Source organism: Equus przewalskii, chromosome 1 (assembly GCF_037783145.1).
Source record: "Equus przewalskii isolate Varuska chromosome 1, EquPr2, whole genome shotgun sequence".
Lineage (NCBI taxonomy): Eukaryota > Metazoa > Chordata > Mammalia > Perissodactyla > Equidae > Equus > Equus przewalskii.
The window spans coordinates 36,581,288-36,593,430 of NC_091831.1; the positions used below are offsets into that span (position 1 = coordinate 36,581,288).

General features: G+C 40.6%; 1 protein-coding gene across 24 annotated transcripts in view; it reads left to right on the top strand.

Moving 5' to 3' along the window:
- The window catches only part of CPEB3 (cytoplasmic polyadenylation element binding protein 3), a 222,420-nt gene that overhangs the window by 35,962 nt on the left and 174,315 nt on the right, over window positions 1-12,143 (top strand). For 15 of the 24 annotated variants that reach the window (XM_070610193.1, XM_070610223.1, XM_070610286.1 and 12 more), the window contains exon 2: window positions 1,927-2,942. In XM_070610193.1, the coding sequence (XP_070466294.1) occupies window positions 1,938-2,942 (1,005 nt within the window). In that variant the 5' untranslated portion in view covers window positions 1,927-1,937. Of the gene's footprint in view, window positions 1-988; window positions 1,848-1,926; window positions 2,943-12,143 lie in introns of those variants that run through there. The other 9 variants (XM_070610345.1, XM_070610364.1, XM_070610245.1 and 6 more) reach the window with 3 other exon arrangements.

Consider the following 12,143-nt stretch of genomic DNA (forward strand, 5'->3'; position numbering starts at 1 on the left):
CAATCTTAAGTAGATTTTATTGGTAGTAGCTGGCAATTTGTGATGTATATCATATTGGTGTTTTTTTTGTGGGGGGGTAAAGCAGGGAGGAGTAGGAAGGAGAGGAGGGTGGCTGTGAAGCATTTCCTTAAGCCCGCTATTTTGTCTATGTATGAAACTTTAAAGTGAAAGATTAACCATTTTAAAGATAGCCTTTAATAAAATAGTAGAACTACTTTTAATTCCATTTCTTGGTCTGACATATTTTGCATAATATTTAAGAGTGGTAGCATCTCTGTTATCCAATACATTTATTTTACAACAGTTATTATCATGAGGATGTCCAAAGTCAGAGCTTCTGTGTGTATCTGAATACTCTTTCACAAGTGTCCTGAGAAAGATGCTTCTCCAAGTATCTGAGTTAATTAACTGCATTAAACCTATTAATAACTTTGTTGCAATTATACCGAATCATCATCTAAAAATAATTATATGTTTGGTCATATGCTTTAACATTTCAAAATATTTGTTTTCAGGGTCTCAGCACTATAATATTCATATATTTAAAACAATATGTTCTAAGGGACAAGCTAACTCAGTGATAACTGTGTGTATGGAAATCTCCTGGTTTTGAGTGATTACTATTTTCATCCTTGAATGAGAAAATAGGCTATATGGCAGAGGTGAATATAGCCCTTCTATGCAAAATGGAAAATGCCATACACTCCTTATATGGCTAAATGAAGCAGTGATAGCAATGCACTATAATTACAATGTATGAGAATTTGGGACTTTGTACTATGCTATTTTTAACACTTTTGCTAGCATATGGTAATTCAGGGTCTTTAAACCATCTTTCACTGCTAATGCTAGTGATAAGAGAATAGATTCTAAATTTGCCGGAGTCTTGTGACCAAGGCAGCAGCAGGAGGATTCAAAAATGAAAATCTGGCAACCCCAGAATTATCTTGACTTTCTACTTAAATCTCAGAGGGATTTTTAAAAATCCACACCCCATCCCTTCTCACAGTCAGTGCCTGTCTGTCTGTCTCTCTCTTTCTGACCTCAAATCCAACCAGAACATTTCTCCACTCTGCAGAGAAATTCTCAGGCTCCTGTTGAGACCTGAACCACTGAGATGCCAAGAAATCTCTTGTGTGGCAGAATTGGAGACAAGAAAATTGGAGAATAAGCAGAAAAACTCTAATCCTTAGAGTAACAAGAAGCAAGCACTTCCAAACGTTTCCGTAGATTTTTACCTCTTTAAAAACGGTGGTTTTTTATGTCTCATAACAAAATGGAGTAGCTGCAGCTACTGGGAGGCCAGAGAATGATTGTGCAGCTGAGACCTCCTCCTAACAAATGCCAAGGATTTCCTCCCTCGTGGCTCGCTGCTGCTAAATGAAACAATTATCAACGCAAGAAGGCAGTTCGCTAATCAAGAGGGATAAGATTGCTGTTTCTTTAAAGTGCCTGCACAGGGAAGGGGGAAGAAAGGGTCGTGTTCGGTGTCTTTTTAACCTTGCTGAAGGACGCAGCAGTATTTATTGACGTATGCAAATAACTGGGGGAGGGTGGTGCTTGGGAAAAAACAGGAACCAGAATCAGTTTCTCATTGCAGGGTGAACGCTCTGAGTTCCGGTGAAGGGAAAAGAGACGTGGCGAAATTGCTGTCTTTCTGTCTTATAAGCACATCTCTCATTAATACAGAAAAGGAACCAAGACATCAGAAAGGGTGAAGACGCTCTCACAGTATTTTTAGAGACCTTGCGCGAGCCCCCCCACCCCAGCTCGACCTGTTCTTCTAAATGGGAGATTATGGATTTGCATTGCAATTGGCTAGGAGCGGAGGCACTGGATTTTCGCAAGTAAAACACCCGTCCGCTTCAGCGAGGGGCATTAACGATCACATTGACAATAACGCGTCTCTCTTTTTTCCCGTTTCAGCTGCGCAAACCATGCAGGATGATTTACTGATGGACAAAAGCAAAACCCAGCCCCAGTCCCAGCAGCAGCGGCAGCAGCAGCAGCAGCAGCAGCCCCAGCCCGAGCCCAGCGCAGCCGAAGCCCCGTCCACGCCCCTCTCTTCCGAGACCCCCAAGCCAGAGGACAGCAGCGCAGTGCCGGCCCTCAGCCCCGCCGCGGCCCCGCCGGCCCCCAACGGCCCCGACAAGATGCAGATGGAATCGCCGCTCCTGCCGGGCTTGAGTTTCCACCAGCCCCCTCAGCAGCCGCCGCCGCCGCAGGAACCCGCGGCGCCGGGCGCGTCACTGTCGCCGTCCTTCGGCAGCACCTGGTCCACGGGCACCACGAACGCGGTGGAGGACAGCTTCTTCCAGGGGATCACCCCAGTCAACGGGACCATGCTCTTCCAGAACTTCCCGCACCACGTCAACCCAGTGTTTGGAGGCACCTTCTCCCCGCAGATCGGCCTGGCGCAGACCCAGCACCACCAGCAGCCGCCGCCACCCGCGCCACAACCCGCGCAGCCTGCTCAGCCCCCGCAGGCACAGCCCCCGCAGCAGCGCCGGTCGCCCGCCAGTCCCAGCCAGGCGCCCTATGCTCAGAGGAGCGCCGCCGCGGCATACGGCCACCAGCCCATCATGACCAGCAAGCCGTCCTCGTCCTCGGCTGCAGCAGCCGCCGCGGCCGCAGCCGCAGCCTCGTCCGCCTCGTCCAGCTGGAACACGCATCAGAGTGTGAACGCCGCCTGGAGCGCGCCGTCCAACCCGTGGGGTGGCCTGCAGGCAGGTCGGGACCCTCGCCGGGCGGTCGGCGTGGGTGTGGGCGTGGGCGTCGGGGTACCTTCACCACTCAACCCCATCTCGCCGCTCAAAAAGCCCTTCTCCAGCAATGTGATCGCGCCGCCCAAGTTCCCCCGCGCGGCCCCACTCACCTCCAAGTCCTGGATGGAGGATAACGCTTTCCGGACCGATAATGGTAACAATCTGTTGCCATTTCAGGTAATGCTCCAGTGCACCTGCACACACCTTCCTTGTACCCCCCTTCGCTTTACCCCTTCTTCTCTTTTAATCGTGCGTTAATTTTGTTCTTTAAAAAAGTCAGTGATGTCCAGCTCCCCTGTCCCTTTCCAAAACCCTCAGTTCACTGGGGTATTCCACTACCGGGGAGAAGGGTCGGGGAACATTGTGACTGCTCAAGGAATCGTATTTATGCATCCTGACAAGATAGAAAAGGCCCTTTTTCTTTTAGTTTATTTTTTCCTTCATCGTGCTTGTGCCTATTATTTTGACCTTCTTTGACAAGTAAAGCTGCAAGTGTATGGCAAGGTGCCTGCATAGTCCCGGGATGAGTAGGCTGAGATTCCTGTCGTTTTAAGTAGCTACACATTTCTGGTTATGCAATCTCGGTCTCAGGGTGCCGCCTGAAAGGCGTCCACTCCCAAACCACCCTGGCCCTGCTCTTAAAGAGGTTAACAGCCCCTGAGTTGTGCTATTTCAGACAGTTGCATATGCTCAATTAAACTAATGTGAACACATGTGTTTATGTCTCGCTAAGGTGCTGGCATCATTAATAGCAATCAACATATTGCCCCTGCTGGGAAAATTATGAGTGTGAGATTCCAATAAACACCGGAACTCTATCAGGGACTGAGATGGAAGAGTGGAAATTCTAGGGGTAACCCTTCATATGTTATCTAGGAGAAGGACTTAGAAATTGTTTTTTTCTAGAGGAAAGAGACAATAGGACACGACCTTCAGAGCCATATTGCAATGGAGTCTATTTACTAGCTAGCACTGAAATATTTAAAGCTGCAGTGTCCTTCAATTGGGTTATTTAAGAAGACAATGCAGATCAATTACACCATTTGAAACCCTGCAAAATGAAAGTCTTGCAACTTTAATGAAAAATGAGCCTTGTGTCTTGGTGTTAAATGCCAATTAAAAACCCAGGAAGTGCCCCAGACAAAAAGGTTGAATGGAGTGTGCGTATTCTGTTCTTGCTTTCTGATCCAGCTCATGGCCACATCAGTTGGCAGTGTTCTGAACATCTTGATTTGCAAAGGGGTAGTGAGGGTGAGTGTTCACTGGGGGCTTTTGTTCTCAGGCAAACATTTATCCTTCACTTACGAATTGATTTGGCCATAAGCTTCTAGGCTCAGTTAAAAAAGAAAAGAAAGAGAGAGGAGGGCTTTGGATAAGACCCAATTTGGGTGGTCAAGAAAATGAAACAGAAATCCTTTGAGCATTGCTAGAAAACTGCAGAACCGACATTTGACAGAGGTAGTTTACAGCATCAGGTGCAATTGGAACCTTCGTTTTGTTGCTCTTTACAGTTCAGATGTGATGTTTGGGGTCGCTCCCATCTGTGAAGGAGGAGACAGGGTTATTGAGAAGAGTATGATTCTCTAGGCTAGAGCAACGATTTTTAACCTTGACAGTTAAAGGGGGCTCTTGAAACCCGTAAACTGTGTGCATGAAAGTTTTTGATGAGAGAAGATCTTACCAAATTTTCACAAGGGTCCTTCAGGAATGGAAGGTTTTAATATTAAGGTGTATTTCTCCCCATTACTCTAAAGTTTGTTTATTTTAATAAAATAAATAGACAGCGCAAAATGGAATTAGTTTGATAGGTAGAGAAAAGGAGGAATCCACTTTCTGGAATTTCTCTATGTGCTTTTTTTTGGAGGCAGTAAAACAGGGAGGCTGCAATTGGTAGGAGATCTCTTTTTCTAACAGTCTCTTTTTTTATTCTGACGCTCCCTACCCAAGTCCAGTCTTAGAGGATAACCTAAAATCTGATGGGGAGGTTTGGGGTTGGGGAGCTGATGGTGTAGACATTGTCTTTTTCTAGGAGTTGAATCTGAATACCTAGTTTTTGATTAATTATGTCTGGAAATGGGGACTGGGGAGAGATTAAATCCATAAGATTTTTCCAAAACTGATATTGACAAGGAGTGTGGGGATTGCCAGTTGTTTCTCACTGCACCATTTACTAGTGATGCTAATGAGAGCCAGACCAACTGGATTGAGTTGGGGCTCTTGTCTTTTCATCCCTGGTGGTACTACTGAGTAGGCAAAGATGGCCGAAAGATTTGTAGGAGGAGAGATCTGATTGAAAATTGAGGATTATGTATTTGACCTCAGGAAGAATTACGTGGACTTTATGTCTCGTTTCTTTTTCTTACTTAAAATGGAACTTCAGGGCTTTGAAGCAATGTTAGAACCAGAGTAGGAGTAACCTGGTTGTGTTTTAGCTTGGAGCGTTACCAGACTTAGGTTGCGTTGATAAATATATCAAGGATGTTTAAAAAACAAAACACCTTGAGTCTTGTGTGCAGAATTTTATGTTTGTGCATTTATTTAAACAATTTTTCCACAAAAGGGAGAAAAATAGCTTAAGTAGTTCTAATGACTTTAAAGAAATTTGTTTATTTTGACAAATAGGATTTTTTTCTTTAAATTGACGAGTTTATTTCCAAATCAGCTTAATTTTTTATTTCAAAGACTCTCTGAGCTAGAAGGGGCTTTCAACAGTGGTCTACTTTAATGTATCTTAATATATATATTTTTAAATCCAGGCCCCCCCCCACCCCTGCATCTCCCCAGTGCTGCTTCACTCTCTTTTGCCAACCAACACAATAGATTTTTTGAAGCTTTACTTCTGTGGTTTATATTGTAAAACCAATAACTGTATTTGAAGGTGGTTTTTCACACTACACATGTTTCCTTATCCCTTTTCCTCAATTCTCATAAAATTGATTGGTTTCCCTGGGTTGGGGTGGCTGCCTCCTTAGGTATTTCTTGTATCTAAAAGCTGCTTCATTTCTGTGAATAAGGAAACTGAGGTCCTGAGAGGTAGAGTGACATAACTTAGGTCCTAGAGCTTTGGCTAATTTTCTTCATGTGTGTCCTTTACTTCCCTGTAGTACTAGTATTGTCAGGTAGAGTTCATTTTAAGTCAGATTCTCTTTGGACTCCATTCAAAGGGACTTAGTTATGAAACTATCTAGTGAGTTCTCTATCTGGCTGATGCCTCTTAATGGTATACCTCCCACCAACAGAGCTCGAGAACAGTGAGGCACTCCACAGGGGAATTATGCATATGCATCATTCTATATTTATCTAAGATGGAAGCCTAGGTATGTAAACGGACTAGAGCAGAGATGTTTTCTCTATGTAGTAAATTTGGATTTAAATAGCATTGTTGTCCATAGAAATTTAGAAGGGACTTTTGAGAGCACCTACTGCACCGTTCTGCTCATTTTCCAGAGGAGGAAATCGAAGACCTAATATGTGAAATGGCTTGCCCAAGTTCAGGGGCATAGTTTCTGCTAGAAGCGGGCTTTGGAGGCATATTGCCCAGGTTCACATCTCAACTCTGCCAGTTAACTGGCTTCATAATCTTGAGCAAATTGTGTATACATGTTGACCCTCAATTTCTTCATCTGTGAAATGGGAATAATAATAATAATTTCTTGCTTCATATGAATTCAAATGAGAAACTGCCTGTAAAGTGCTTAGCACAGTGCTTGGCCCATAATAAAGTACTACATAAATGTTGAGTTATGATTTTTGTTATTGTAATGGTGACCAGAGGCTGTGTGTGATCTTATCAAGTATGGGTTACCAATTTTTTATACAGTGCAATCCGAATAACCCCAAACTTCTACGTAATGTCATTTAGTCTTTTTTCCTGTCTTAAGGTACCCTCTGGTTACTGTAACAATATGGTAATCCACCATTTATCTGTGGGGCAGGCTATGTGCTAAACACTTTGCATGTAGTTTCTCTCTGGAACTCCTTCGAGGTAGAGGACTATTATTATCCTCATTATACAGACAGAGAAATTGGGGATTAGTGCAGTTATATTATTTGCTCAAGATCACACAGCCAATAACTGACAAAGTTGGGATTTGAACCCAGGCAATCTGCCTCCAGAGCCAGTGAAGGCATATAATATCTTGGCTATAATACCTCTAGGACATCAGTTTAACAGTACAGTGTAGAAGCAGAAGACTGGCCTGAATCTCTACTTGACCTTACGCTATACCTTGGAAATTGTGTTTTAAAAAAATTTTGTATTGATAGAAATGGAGGAAGAAAAATATAGTGCCCATATGTATACTACCATTTAGATTTAACAGTAGTCAATATTTTTTCTATTTATTTACTTAATTTATATATTTTTGGAAAAAATTTCAAATTATGTTTTTCTTTTTGTCTACTTCTTTGCCTTTATCCCTTTCCTCTTTCCCTATCCCAAATGGAAAGTGATTGTATAGATTTTATATTTTCTGGCATAAGTCTAGTTAAATGTAATTTAGTGTTAATTTTGCTGGTGGGTTATCTATAACAGAGGAAGAAATTCCTTACATGAATTCATGGGAATATAAGTTATTTTTAAAAATAAATATGCCTTTTCATAATAAATTTTGAGGAAACATCAATACTTTTTAACCCATCTACACTGCTTAAAAAAAAAAATCGTTTTTAGGAAGTAAAATAAATCATCTAGTTACTGCTTGCTTTTGAATAAGGATAGTATGACCTAGATTTAAAACCCGAGACTCTTCTGTAGTTGGTTTCTTAACTACTGCTCTAACACGAAACCGCTGAAGGTCCACCCAACCTCATAGACTGTTTCAGAACCTGTTGTGGCATGGTTAATGTGAATGCCAGCAAAGCCACATTATCTGTATTCTATTTAAAAGAGGAATTGGCTAGGAAATATTAGGAGGTTTTCTGTGCTACTGAAAACATTAATCTAATAATATAAACCGTATATTTCAAAACTACATGTTGAAAAGTAGTCAGCTTTAAACTCTTCATGACCTTGCAATGAGTTGATACAAAAGTACACTTTCAGAAATGTAGTGTTTTAAAATATTCTCTGTGACACAATTTCCTACTTACATAGCTTTCTCTGTTGGTTGACCTATTTTGCTGTCTTTCAAGGGCTGCACAATGTGTAATGCTTGTCCATATGGAACTTGTTGTCGTTGCTTAGGTGGTTTTTGTAGTGTTTTGATCTGCAAGTATCAAAAGATTATGGCTTTGTTTGCTACAATATGAAAAGTTTGATTAAGCTGTGTGGATTTTACTGAGGAAAGAGATGGAGGCAAGCATAGAGTAGTGGACAGCCAATGAAGCTTGGAATGAGGAAGACACTGGTTGAAGACTCAACTCTGTCACTGGTGATTGGGGTCAGGTCATTTATCTAGTGATTCTTTTTCCCAGTCTGCAAAAATGGAGAGAGCAAGCCTATCTTCTGCCTTTGCTTTATGAGAAAATGTGTACAAAGTGTTTAGAAAATTAGATACTGTTATGGTTCTTAGATGCCTGCTTAACAACCAGTAATTATAGTCAGTTATAGTTTAATAGAGGAAATATTGTTGATTGTATAAGTAGTCCAGAGTTAAGCACTCTTTGATAGCATCTGGAAGTGGAGAGGGGCTAGAAAGATGTGTCTAGCAGGGATAGAAGAGTAAGGAAAGTCTCTTTGTATGTTATGGTGATTGCTTGTCCTAGAAAGCCAGTCATGGTAATCTGAGGGTTAGGGAGCATGGGCTTATGTCACAAGGATGGTGTACATTTGTAACTGCTTGCTTCTGCTTATGGCTGACTCACCAATGCAAGTATAAGAGTTTTCCTTGTTCTATGAACATTTTAATTGGTGGTGAGAGAAATACTTAAATTCTTAATTTCCTGACTGCTACAAGTGTTGATTTTGGTAGTTCTAGAGCTACAAAGGCTCTAATAGTTGAAGCTCGTTATTGCCACTTCCCTGAAGACCGTGCCTGGCTCTCTTAAGGGGCCAATGTGGTTGTCAGTGACAGAATTCAGTATAAAGCCCCAAATTTGGATGTTGAGAGTTGGAGAATATAGCCACAGCTTCAAAGGGGGTTTTCTGGGGAGATGGCTGTGCTTGCAGTAGTCACCAGCCTCACAAGGAATTTTCCACAGCTAGCCCTTAGACTTTGTAGATGGCTTGTTTTGTGGGCTTCTGCTTTGGTTCTATTACATTTAATTTTCATATCCTTTAGTGTTCTTTACAGGTGTGGGATATGTGAACTTCTTAATGTGAAACCATTCTAGTATTTGTATTTTGACTTAACTTGAAATAGAAAAGTAATAGTCAAAATAATACAATAAATTAGCATCTTGGAATCAAGTCTACTTTTCTCTACCCCAAAGCACTATTATATAATTCTCAGAAATAATAAATATATGATATGAATCCTTGTTGATAGACTTCAGAGGAGAGAAAAAAAAATGGGCATGAAACAGCCTTTATATCATTTGAAGTGATCATAGAATTAATGTACATGTGTGGAAGGAAACATTGTGTACTGACAGACAAATATCTTCATTCCTCAGGCATTCAAACCTATTTCAAGGTCAAGATCAAGTACAAGAGAAAAAAAGTAATTCCCTATCTTTAGTAACTCAGCGCAGCTAATTAAATGGTCAGTGCTACCAAATGAACCTGTGTCTGGAAGTTCATGAGCGCCTGACACTTAGTAGGTGCTCATTAAATGAATGAATAAACATTTAAACACAAGTTGCTATAGTTTTGTTCTTCCTTCAGTACAGTATATTAAACATTTTTGAGATAGTTTCTCCATTGTAGCATTTCCTTACAAAATGTCCGTAGAATATGGAGACATAGGTGAATGTACATAATGTCATAAAGGACGTCTTCAATTTCTAAAAATAGAAAATATCTGTGTTCCCAGACTTTATAGACATCCCATAGTTTCTGGGCTGTCACTCTGTATTTGTAGGTTTGGTATGCCAAATAAGCAGGGTTCTTGCTTTGACATAAAAGGTTTTGGCAATCAATAGATGAGAACACTAGCTTACATCCTATGAGCTAAATTTTTCTTTGCCTCTTCACTGTTAATTAGTTCATTCTTGTGGAGTTAATTTACCCTGTCATGGTGATCTGTTTTGTTCCTGACTTCCAAAATCAAGTTGTTAATGTTGCAGCTGATCAGAATGAGAGTCAGGATAATTCTGACAATAGCACTTAGAAATATTAAGGAGAAAATTCTTTCGTCTAAGAGGTTGACTAAGAGTGGTTTATAGTAGGCCTGTTCAGCTAGTGTTTGTTAGAGGAATGTGAGATTGGAAAGCAGAGATGTAAAGGGCAAAAGACTTTCTATCTTAAATATATGGTAGGGTTTGGGGACTGATTAGGGATTGAAATACTTCAGAGGAAGCATGTTAGTGATCTGACAATCTAACTCCCTACTCAAAGCCCAGAAGACCTAGTTCTTGGGTTTCAGATAAGCAGCAATTAAAAAGGACAAGAGGTAAACGTGCCCGGAAGCCCCTCTCTTTTGCAGTCTGCCATGGCAAATTTCCTTTCCTCTTTTGGACTAGAGAAATATAACCTAGCTATGCAAGAGATTAAAAGTAGTGAAGACCAGTGAAGTTTATGAGATTGTGGGGAAAGGCTGAGAGACAGTTTTTGGACTGTAAAACTGTTTTTATGTGTTTGCATTTGATTTTGTGGCTAGACTATTCAACTCTTTGCCACGTTCTTGTTTAAAGCAATGGTAATCAGCAGTAGAATGTGAGTTCAGATAAACAGTTAAGAAGGATAGCATAGGCAGTATTTTTGTTAACTACATATCCATTACAGAGTTCCCTGATCAAAGAGATGGGATTTACATTGTTAAGTTTCTTTTGGCATCTTCACTCGCAGTCATAATCCATGTACTCAAGCTTTTGGATGTTGTATTATTTTTGATGTTCTTCTCCAAATAGATCCAGCTGAAAAATACAGGGGACCCTGAATGTCAAGCACTGGCCTTACGCTTTTGATATAAATTATTGTATTTAGTCTTTACATGTTCTTGTGATTTAGGAATTATTATCCTAATTGAGACTCGGAGAATATTACCTGACTAGTAAGGTGACAGAGCAGGAATGGAAATTTAGGTCTTTTGACTCTATGTCCAGCTTTTCCATTCCACTACACCTGCTTCCTTCTTAGCTTGTCACTCATCATCTTTCAACATGCTTTTGATGTTGCAGTCTTTCCCCAGATCGTCCCTGATTCCCATGATCCCATATTGTCTTTATAGCATTTGTCACTCTTTGAAATGAGCTGGTTTATTGTGTTTTGTTTCTCTACGCTAGAATGTGGGCTGCGCAAGGGCAGGGACCTTTCCACCACAGTGTTCCCAGGGGTTGTGACACTACCTGGGATGTTTTAGGCACATGGTAAATATTTGTTGAATCTATTAATGATTTACATTTACAAGTGATTGATTAGGCATTTATTGGTCATTTGCATGTAGCCAGCAATGTAAGAGTAATTTCATTTTATAAACATTTAACTGGCCTCTACCAGAGGTCAGTCATTAGAGATTGAAGCTGAACCATATTCTGTCCTCAGACAGCTCCCTTACAAATGTGAATTAAAATATAGGATGATAAGTTTTGTAACAGTATGTGATATGCACAAAAAAGAGAATGTGTACTTGAATCAGAGGAAGGAATGATTAAATTTGTTGTCTGTGTAATTGGGAAGGCTCCAGGAAAGTCTTCACAGCTTAAAATATTTTCAAAGTTTTTATGATTTTGAGAGTAATACATATTCACTATTTAAAATTTGAAGGGGGAAAAATTGCCTGTAATTCTGTTACCCAGAGATAGCACTCTTAATCATTTGGTGCATTTTCTGCCAATTATCTTTTTTTTAGTGTGTATGTATAATGTATTTTATATAGTTGAGATAGTTCTGTGTAAACAATTTTATAGCCACTTTTTTAGCTTTTCAAACATTAAATTTATAAACATTTTTGTTGCATAATATTCCATCACAGGAATCCATTGTAATTTAACAAATTATTTCTATATTTGGAGGATTTAGGTTGTTTTCAGTATTTAATTATTAAATGTAATGTTGTCATGAATATCTTTGGGCATTTTAAAACTTTATTTAGAGCTGAAGGAGGAGGGTTCCATAGGCAGACCAGGGGATTTGGGAAGGGATTGCAACAAAGAAGATTTGTTTTAAGCAGAGGGAACAGCAGGTACACAGGTAAGGGCAACATGGTGTGCTGAGAGAGCGGAAGATTCAGGGTAGGGGTGAGGCAAATGAGAGATGGAGCTGGAGAAGTAGGTAGGGGCCACATCACAAAGGACATTCCAGCAGTCTGTGCCTTCAACTTTGTCCAATAGGGACTT